This window comes from Pseudomyrmex gracilis, unplaced genomic scaffold (genome assembly GCF_002006095.1).
Source record: "Pseudomyrmex gracilis isolate BER0280 unplaced genomic scaffold, ASM200609v1 scaffold_960, whole genome shotgun sequence".
Lineage (NCBI taxonomy): Eukaryota > Metazoa > Arthropoda > Insecta > Hymenoptera > Formicidae > Pseudomyrmex > Pseudomyrmex gracilis.
The window spans coordinates 30,793-42,169 of NW_018021544.1; the positions used below are offsets into that span (position 1 = coordinate 30,793).

Below are 11,377 nucleotides of genomic sequence, written 5' to 3' on the forward strand. Positions count from 1 at the left end.
CTCTCTCTCTCTCTCTCTCTCTCTCTCTCTCTCTCTCTCTCTCTCTCTCTCTCTATGAAGGTCCGTGTGGCTTCGCTATTGAATGAGTGTGTCAGCTATTGTGGCGGATTCGGCGGCGATCGTTGAATTGCGGCTGCCACTTCCCACTAAAGCACTTTCTCAAACACAATTCCACTAGCAAAAAAGCACTTTGAGACAACTCTGTTCGCACTTTGAGACTCTGATGCCGGTGTCGGCTAAGTTGCTCTTTTTATAACAAAACTGTAAAAGAGTGAGGGAACCTAGGGCCCGTAGGGCTTTTCCAATCGTACTCTTCCAATCAATTCGGGCTTTCTCTTTGCCAAGTATGAGCATTTGAAATCTCATTTGTTAATTAGTTTCCGGGAGATCGCCAATGACCGACGATCATCCTACTTCGAACAGTTCGCCCGATTTTTTAAGAGGGGAAAAGGGAGAGAGTTTGGTTTTCCGATCACGCCACCATAGATCCTTCGATGTTTATCGAGTGATAAATAAAAAAATTTGAGTTATTGCCCTTGATGGTAAATTCTGATGGCATCAGCCGCTGTAATTTGTATGAGCTCTATTTTTCTCGATCCGGGTTTGTTTGGAGAGTTGCTCGGAAATGTTTAAAGAATAAATTTTTCTCGCTAGCTATCGTTTCAAGACGGATTTTTTAAGGTTATTACTAAGCGCGGTTTATCTTTTCGAGCGCTGACACGACTTCTATTTGCGTCTTATCGTTTCGAAGTCCGAGTCTCAAACTTTGTTCGAGTTATTTCTTCCTCTTCTAACTATTTACCTAAAAAAAAGAATTTATTATATGTCGGAGCGTCGCGTTGCGAGAAAAAAGGGACCGTGGAGTCTTCAAGACGTAATAATAGTTAATAATAAGTGTTACGTCCTGGGTCTACGGTAACGGTCGGGCCCTTGAGGAGTGACGTAACTGACACACGACACTTGCGTGTCTACTCCTGGCACAGTGACCCAGAGAGATACGAGCGTCAAGTGCGCGGGTCGAGCGAGATTTCGGTGTCGTAAACAAGCCAACGAGTATTTCTCGCTCTTGCTTGTTTAACGGCTTCTCGCTCGTCGGTCCCTTTTCGAGTCTTAGATGTGAATCTAAATTACTCGGGACGGAACCTGGCAATCAATCGGAGAATGACAGGAATGAGAACGGTTAACGTGAGATCCAAAGGTTAATCAATTTTAGTCAATTTTATTTAGGTACCATTCTATTAACATTTCTTTATTCAATTCGTGTATTATAAGTTACATGTGGTCACAATCCTGTAGCTTGTATGAGTGTCAAATGTCTGTGAACACGTGAGTGAATGTGTGATCGTGTGTATCTATATTGTTGCGTTCACGGCCGCGCTAAAAAATCATAGAACAGCTCGTAATACGAATCGCCGAAACGCGTCGTGACAGCTTCGTATCTCTCTCGAACTTCTTCTCGTCAACAACCATCGTCGCCCGGCAACCGACAGTCGCGCCGAGCGCGCGCCGTTCACGCGATATCCGCGGCACACACGCGGTGTCCGCCTCGTAACAATATATACATGTGTGTGACTCAGTCGTCCAAGGTTACTTCGATTATTTCTTTTATTTTTGCTGAAGAACGAGGATAGAACCTATAGAAATATTTTATGGGAACTTCACGGACTTGGAAAGGGCAGGAAATTTTACCAGAATCTTGTGATCGGAGGGGAGAGTACTAACAGCATGCCGGAGGAAGTTAGGAAATTTTTTTCTTACGTCGAGAATTAATTCGTTGCTTGAAGGAGGGGGGTCGGCGACAGGAAAAGAGTTTGCGTGTAATATGAAATGTGACAATTGGGGAGGTAAATGATCTTCTTCATCTTCAGACTGGATGTCGGATTCGGATGATTTGAGAGAGGGAGAGGGAGAATGATGAGAAGAAGGAGTAGAAGGAGGATCCGGAATTTCTCCAGGGGCTACCGGAGAATACGACGGAGATTCAAGAAAGGATGGAGACGGAGAAGGTGGAGAAGGCGCAGGAGGCGGCAAGGAAGAAAGAAGAGGCGACTGAGCCTGATATGGAGTCGTGTGTGTGTGTTGTGAATTTTGATGATTGCTGTTCGTTTGTTCTTCTGAGTTACTATTATTTTCGAAAATTTGTTGGTTGTTGTGGCTGGCAGCGGCTCTGCGCCGAAGGGCCCGATTGCGGCGATTGCGCCTTGTTATAATTGCATTCCGAGATTTAAGATACTTCCGGGGTTCCACTTAAAATGTAATTGAATTTCATTAATTAACGCTGAATAATTTTACGACTAACCTGCGGAACGCAGTTCAATCTACGTTGTTCAGCACTATGGAGGGCAGATAGGAAAAGAATGTCAGCAACGGCTCGGAACGACAAGCAAGGTTGTGAATCGCTAATCTGACAGGATCGGAAATCAGCAGCGGCTCGGAACGACAAGCAAGGTCGTGAGTCGCTAATCTGACAGGATCGGAAATCAGCAGCGGCTCGGAACGACAAGCAAAGTCGTGAGTCGCTAGTCTGACAGAACCAGAAGTAAGGAATGCCAATTCAACGCGGTTAAACACTCCGGATGATAGTCACCTCAATTGAGACAGGGGATCAAAGTTTAATAAAAGTTTAATAAAGTTAATAAGGTTTAATAATTAAAGTTCAATATGGAACCACCGGTTTCCTTATTGCACTAATTATTGTTACTATTGTTTAGACTTACTACTTGCTGTAATTCTTTGATGGAGAGTCAATATGTCGCCTCGTCTAGGACTGCGGAATGGATAGGCTAATTCGGCTCCTGACCTGGTTTTTCTTTGGCACAACACTGGCACAACTTGTCACTATTGCACGGTTAATAAGAACTTGCGACGTGCAGACTTTAACCAAATAAAAGGGAAGATTGCTCTCTTTTCGGCTCTGAGTTTTCGGCTTTTATACTTGGTTCTTCGGCCCCCAGACACTTGGGTTTTGCCAATCAGATTTGGATTCTGAATCCCTTCTTATTATCTAGATTAAAAATCGGATCTTGATTCGCAGATCCGCACAAGCGAGAGCGCCAATCACCGACGTCGGCCAAATCGGCCTAACTATCTTTTGTTTATAATTTGCTATCGGCTTCGCGTTATCATGTTTAATTTGCGCGACTGACCACTGACTTGGTTTTGATTTCGACTTCTCTTCCGGAGATAAGAGGATCTTTGATTTCCATCCGCCCGATTCGAGTTACCCGCCTCGGCTGCTGTGCGAAAACTTTTATCGTTCTTTGTCTTACTGCAAGTTAGAAATCTAATCCGTCGGCTCATCGTGGCAATATCCAGTGTCTAAACTGATTATAATTCGTTTACTGCCACTGGCCGACTTCTCGTTCTCCATCCAGGAAGTTTACGTCTAAGATTACAGTTAGTTACGATTTTTAGGACCGGCATACCGTTCCCACGTTGCAAAAAAAAAAGGGACCGTGAAGTCCATGACATAACATAAATATAGTAAAACAATCGGGCGTTTTTTTCATTTTGAACTTTGTTCGACTTTTTTGTGTTTTGTTTTCATCGAGGTGACTAATATCCGAAGCGGTCGACTGCGTTGACAGAGCTAGTATTTCTCTTTTCTACTTTTCTTTTGTCGGATTAGCGAGTCACGATCTTGCGAATCGTTCCGAGCCGTTGCCAACTTCCTTTTTCTGTAATATTAAACGACGTGGACTAAATCACGCTAATCTCCGAAAATTAGTCGTATGTCATTCGAGGTCAGTTAATAAAAGTAAACTATGTTTTTAAGTGGAAGTAGCTTAAGTCACGCGATCCTAATAAGGCAGAACCGCCGGGTTCTTCGGCGCAGAAACGATGCCAGCCGAGTAAACGAAGAACAGACGAGTAGAAATGTAGACAGGAATAACAGTATCGACCTCGTCAAAAACAATGATACTAGCAATAAGCAGAAGCCGAATTTAAAAATCTAGGAAACACACAGACACATTCAACCTCACACAAGACTCAGTCGCCCTTTCTTCACCTCTTCCGTCTCACTTTCTTCACTATTTTATGAATCCTTTTCCTATTTCCCCGTACCTCCTGAAGAATTTTCCAACTTTAATGCTATTTCCACCCCTTCTCGACACGACTCTCTTCCCTCTTCACCTGAATCCTCTGAACCTGAAATAGTATCCGAAGATGACGAAAAATCCATGCCTTATGACCTAGCTCACTTTATCTTATTAGTAGATTCATTTCTAGTCGTCCACCTCTCTCCTACTGGAAATGACAGAATCCTAAATCTCTCCAAAGAAAAGTTCCTAGTTTACTTAAATATACTATTTCCACCTTCCCATCTGACCATAGTATTCTAGTCAAGTTTCCCGGTTTCCCTGAGGTCTTGCGAAGTTCCTGTTACAATAGTTATTTTTACCATTTCTATCCCCCTCCTTCAGTTACGATAAAAGAAGTAATAGAAGTCACTTTGGACGACTGAGTCACATACATACATATTTACTCATGTATACAATCACTCATCTATACAGATCATTAAGAGAATTATAAATTTTGTAAAAGAATTAAAATGAGTATAATAGATTAAACATTTGTTATAATAAAATGACTAAAATTGATCTTTGGACCTTTGTATTTTAATTCATTCCTATCATCCTTTAGTTGATCGCCTGGTCCCGTCTTCGGTAATTTAAACTCATGTCTAAGACCGAAAAAGAGACCGACGAGTGAGAAGACGCTAGATGAGCAATAGCGGCAAAACCCCATTGGCTATCTGCATCACCAAAACTCTCGCTCGACCCGCGCACTTGTTTCGCATATCTCTCTGAGTCAGTGTGCCGGAAATAAACACACAAAGTGTCGCGTGTCAGTTACGTTTCTCTACAAAGGCCCAACCGTTACCATAGGCCAGGATGTAGCAGCCCGTAGATCACAAAGAAAAAGTTCGAGAAAGAAAAGTAGAAAGAAAAGTACTTACGCGAGATAAGCACAGAAAGCAAGCACGTATGCAAAAATCTCATAAAAAGAAGAAATATAAGATCAGAAGTCGTTAGAACGATCGCTGCGTTGCGCATGCTCAGAACCAACATCTTTTGATGAATCAGAAAAACAGGGATGTGTTCGAAGAACAGATAATATACTGTTGCCTTGAACGTGAGTTAAATTATTACTCACAAAGCAAGATGCTTCGCGAAATAATGGTTCAAAATGAAACGTTCGCGAAATAATAATGCATTAAATTTTATAGCATTATTTACAGTGTTAAAGAAAGATTTCGTATGTCAAGTACATAAGGACCAGTGGTGGGGATAAGCGGGCCGCAGCCGCTGCGCTCGGCGGCGACTCGCGCGCGTAGCGTCATTTTCAGCGCAGCGGCTCTTCTACTCCATATCCTCACAGTTTCAGATCTTAATATTAATAATGAAAGAAGCTGCGAATTTTCAAAAAAAAAAAGTATCTCGGCTTCTACGTAACATAGAATAAGGAATTTTTTTTAAATACGCGTAAAACTATCAGCTATCGAAATATCAAATCAGTATATATAAAACGATATAGTTATTAACGTCAAAGTTACTTCATTTGTTTATAAGCGAAAAACGACCATTATTTTCAACGCCACTTTGGGTGATTTTTATAACAATTTTGGTTAAATATCACTTGTGTGTGATAGTAAAACTCTTTCAGAACAAAACTAGACCACGCTGGTTGCTGTATCACTGTAAACAACTGACATAATTAAGTGCAAAAATAGGGTCTCCGGGCTAAACAAATGCATTTATTCACAAATTATATGATGTTTTGGTCTGAAATTTTGCACACGTTTTATGGATAGCAAAGGCCATATTTTTGATAAATCTCAAAGCTCTGTGTTAATTATTACAAAGGTTATTAACAATTGAAAAAACATTCATTTTTTGGTATTTTTTGCAATTATCTCGATAAATATTTGCTCGATTCATTCGATTAATAGCTTAAACAAAAGATATTTTCAATACCTACAACGTTTATTTAAAATTTTTTTCTCTAACGAGCAGTTTTTCCTCGATAAAAGCGAAAAACCCATTTTCAGCACTTTCAACCATTATGTGAAACAAGTTCCGGGAAAAATTTTTATATTCACGACAATAGGAATCCATCAGTAAAGCGCACACTAAAAGATAATGTAATCGGAATTCGGTTAAACATTTTTGCAAAAAAAGATGTTTTTTTTTTCCCTATTGACTGGATTAGCCATAAAAATGGCACCTTGCGCGCGCACAGATCTTGCTCGGTTTCTGCAGCCAATCTGCTGTCAGATTCTATGAACAGGCTCTGCTCAATTTTTGGCACCAAATTGAGACTTAATCGATAATAACAACTTGTGTACCAAATTTGTAACTTTTTTGCTGACAACAGTTGATAGCAGACACTTGGCATGATCTGCTCTTGACAGACTTGGCTATCTGGGTTTGCTTGTCTTTAGGCTTTAGAATTTTCAATTAAGAAAGTAATTTTCAAGTTTCAGGTGATGGAAAAAGTTTATGTTATTAGGAAACAATTTAGATTTCTTTTTTTCTCTTTGAGTTAAGGAATCACTATTTATAAAACCTAAAGAGATTGAATTTATCCAATGCTATTATAGATATAAGTACTTCTATATTTAGTCTTGGTCAAAGTTACGTTGCATTATCGCGAGTAACATCTCTAGAAGGATTGCATTTAATTAATTACAAAAATGCATACTTTCAACTTTGTTATATATATTATTCTGTTATATGTATTATTGTTATTATGTAGAAATACATTGCATTGTGTTGAAAGAAGTGTTAAAAACATTCTACAAAAATGTATGATATTCCGAAACAATTATGTTTTCAAAAAATAGATAAACAAAAGCGCCAAGTATACGCGTAACTCTAAAAAATACTCGTATCTTTAAAAAAAAGTATTACTATATTACTGTACTACATAAAAACTCTTTCTCTACGCAATTTATTCTATAAAATAAATTATATCAGAAAGTAGCGCCAAGTCTTGTACGTTTATACATTGTTACAAAATAAAATATTAGAAAACTATAAAAATAGCTTTGCGTGAAAAGTCTTAAACCATGTTAAATTACACATTTATAGACTTTGCTTTGTGTAAAAAGTCGAAAACTCATGTAGAAATTTTTAAAATAAAAAATATTTAATGCAAAAATCTTGGCGCGGCTGCACCGAAAACTATATTGACCTAAAGTTCAGTCTGATGATAGCTAGTCAATAGCTTTTTTATTAAACGTACGACAAAGAACGTACTTTTCGGCTTTTTTTTGATAAAATAACATTATTTTCTTTCGACAAAACTCATTTAACGGTAATTCTCAAAAGTATCGATAACACAGCCACACACACAAAAATTTTTTTGGCCTGTCAGACCATGTTTACTATATGTTTTTGGGGTCGCTGAATCCGAATCCGAGGTCCATTAAACCCTATCAGGTCGGGGTTCCGCCATAATCTCAAAAAACACCATAATCTGAGCTTGAAACCCATATAATCTTTTTATTCAAGCCATAAACACAAAAACCAATTAGATAAACCCCATAATCCCATAACCCTATATCCTCATAGCTCCATAAGCCTATCATGGCGATTAAAATGTCAATCATTCATGACCAAAGATTTCCTAAATTTATGGAATTAAATAAAATAATTCTATGACCTTGCATTCTCACTGTACTCATAACCATAGCTTCAACCATTGACGATGATATATGCAACATGTATATAGAATGGTGCTTCTGTTAGAACGAAAACATGGATTTCTGCTGAAGAAAATGAATCTGATAGTGAAGATAGCGATACTATCGTATCGAAGTATTCTCAAGATTGGCGTTGAATGATCTTATAGAAAACTTAGGTTTACCAAAAGATGGGGTTATGGGGTTTATCTAATTAGTTTTTGTGTTTATGGCTTGAATCAAAAGATTATATGGGTTCCAAGCTCAGATTATGGTGTTTTTTGAGATTATGACGGAACTCCGACCCGATGGGGTTTAATGAACCTCGGATTCGGATTCAGCGACCCCAAAAACATATAATAAACATGGTCTGATTCCCAGGCCAAAAAAATTTTTTTTTTGTGGCTGTGTAATTACTTGAAGAACTCTTATAATTAGAGCTACTCTTGTAGTGCTATGCTAATTGATTTAATATGAAAGTAAACTTTCATATGTAAAGTATATGAATAATTCATGTGTAGTGTGTCCTTTGTCTTTAGTTTTCGGTGCAGCCGCGCCAAGATTTTTGCATTAAATATTTTTTATTTTAAAAATTTCTACATGAGTTTTTGACTTTTTACACAAAGCAAAGTCTATAAATGTGTAATTTAACATGGTTTAAGACTTTTCACGCAAAGCTATTTTTATAGTTTTCTAATATTTTATTTTGTAACAATGTATAAACGTACGAGATTTGGCGCTACTTTCTGATATTTCTTTTGTAGAATAAATTGTGTAGAGAGAAAGAATTTTTATGTAGTACAGTAATATAGTAATACTTTTTCTAGAGATACGAGTTGCGCGTATACTTGGCACTTCTTTTTACCTATGTTTTGAAAAGGTATTTACTACTTAAGATATTATAAAAATTGTATCTTTGGCGACATAATAATAAGTCGACAAAAGGTTTTCATCTTTTTTCAAGTAGTTTTAAATAGCAGAAGCGCGATGGAATATGCTTGATTCAAGATCTACTAAATATAATATTATTTTATTATGTAACATATAAACAAGTGTTTCTTTACTAAAATTCTTCATATACATACAACATATGTGTGAAAAACTCACCGCCATAAACGACGATCGAGATAAATTACATCTTTCGAATTTTGATAGTTTCAGACCAATATTATTAACCATAATTAAAAACACAAGCGTACGTTTGACGAATATTCCATATAGATACCACCTCTCGTGGAACGCCTGATCAGTTACTTCAATACTCTAAATTAAAAGTAAAACAACACTATACGTGATACTTTTTAGTACTTATTTTGCATGCACTTTATCATATTTTTTATTTATCATAAATATTTAAATGTTAAAATGTGCGTATATTGCATATAACTTTTGTAAAATATCTAACGTAATGTCTCTTTCTCCCATGCTTACCGCATCTAATAATTGTTGCACACAAGAACATAATATGTAGAGTTGCATTATTCCACTAACACAGTACATGATGGCTACAAATCTTTCTACCCAAGTGCCTGATGGAATCTGAAAGTTTTTAAAAACATTTATTTCAATGACTGATATTGTCAGTTAATAGTAATATGTTATAAAATACACTTCGTGCAAATATAATAATAAGCATTATTGTATTTTTATGTTGTCTAGTAACCATTCCTCAAAAATCTATGTTTAGAACTACTCACACCGAAAGCACCATAATACAAATACAGCAAAATCGAAGAACGTTGTTCATATATATTAAACTGAAACTTACAGACAACAATTCTCTTATCATAAATGACACTCTGAAACACAAAACATGCAAAATGTAATTGTAATTAATCACAAAATTTTTAGTGTTAACAAAACTGTTAAAAAATACATTTACTTAGAGAGAGTATTATAATGCCGACATAAGATTTTGATCTCTTTCTCAGTATAATAATCCAATTTAGAGAAATGATTATTTTCATTTACAGTAATATGAGTACTCTGTGGCGCATTATTCTGAAATATTATTGCAAGCTTCATTGCGACATATCGATACTGTGCTGTAGTTATCATTATTATATTTATTATATAACTGTCAATGCCAACTTTCTTTGTAAAAATGTATGCACTGCTGACCAACACGATAAGACTGCCCATCACGAAAATGCTAGTTGAAAACGGCTCTTTGCTGAAGACAACAGGCATCCTGTAATCTTCATAGAAAAACATGTTTTTCTGAAAAATTAACAATAATGGTTCAACAGCCCACGCAATTATTGCCATTTCTCCCAGGAACCAAGACACTTTAAGAGGAACGTCTATTGGTTTCAGAACTATTATTACAGTATTTCTCATCAACTCGTCCTTCAGGCGTAACATAATATTCAGTTTCCGAATCAGTTGTAGCATCAGATCTTTATGCAGAGAAATTTGTATGAGAAAAAAGATCACTTCAACAGTAACTGCAAGACCGATCAAACCGTCTCTCAGTGCCTTTTCTTTAGACACTTTCATGCACCCAGCAGTGAGCACAATCGCTTGAACTATTTCGATTAACCACACTAAACCGCTGTATATTACCCAGAATACGGAAAATGATACATCATCAGCAGTCATCGGTAATAGATTCCCTGATATTAAATTTAACATAACATTTGTAGGATTCACATTTTGAAAATTCATGATCTTATTTTTTTCCATATGTGTAGTGACAATAAATCGTTCTACCAAATATAACAATTTATACTTCTCTTTCGACTTTTTCCACGTAGGCTCTGTATATGTGGAAGATCATTCATATACAAGATATTTCTTTTATCGAAATTAAAAGCGTAGACGTTAATACGCTCTTTTTACATTATTTATTATAATTCATGTATTTTGTAATTAGCACACAACCAATAACGATACAAAGAACCTTCAATTGCTATTAAATTACTGCTCACTTATTTCTTTTTAATTACAATATTAAAGTACTATTAATTAATAATAATTATTTGCTGCGTCTGTTTCAATACATGATTCATAGGTTCTTATTATATTTTTGTTTTAGAAAGAATAATCTATATTTGTAAATAAACGTCCCACAAAAGCAGAACGCAATATGAATAACTTTTGCACATTAAAAATGCTGTTGTGATATTCTTTGTAATTACTGCCGTATTGTGTACTATTCATTATCTTATAGCGTCTTGGAAATCACTATACAGTCAAGATCAAAGGCATACTATTTGATGCATATATCATTGATAGAAGAGTGCAACAGTTGCAATTCTACTTCGAGACAGTGAGCAACATTTTACAAAGTGTTATAAAGCGATCTTAAGGTTGTTCATCTAGCAAAGTAACACAACAGATCTACCTTGATGTGTCACGGGAATATTTTCACAGTAAGTTTTCTTTATTATTGTATTTATGAAAACGTTTAATGTGATGTAATCATTTAATAATCTAAATATATTTTGTTTTCAGTGCTTTTTAATGTTACGTCCTGGGGACTCCACGGGCCCCTTTTTCTTGCAACGTGACGCGCCGACATACAATAAATTCCTTTTTTTCTCAATAAATAACACGAACGGACTCGGACTTCGACGCAATAGACGCGCAAATAGAAATCGTGTCGACGCCCGAAAACAATAAACCGAGCCTAGCCACGATCTTAAAAATTCCTCCGTAGACAATAGCGAACAGAAACTTTTATTATTG

General features: G+C 36.6%; 1 protein-coding gene across 1 annotated transcript; it reads right to left on the minus strand.

Moving 5' to 3' along the window:
- Window positions 1-9,173: 9,173 nt before the first annotated feature.
- LOC109861718 lies at window positions 9,174-10,302 on the minus strand (the record flags this gene model as incomplete). The annotated part of the gene is made up of 3 exons (XM_020441492.1): window positions 9,174-9,226; window positions 9,456-9,486; window positions 9,809-10,302. Coding segments are annotated over 3 exons (578 nt in total), but the record flags the coding sequence as incomplete, so codon positions are not given.
- Window positions 10,303-11,377: the final 1,075 nt, after the last annotated feature.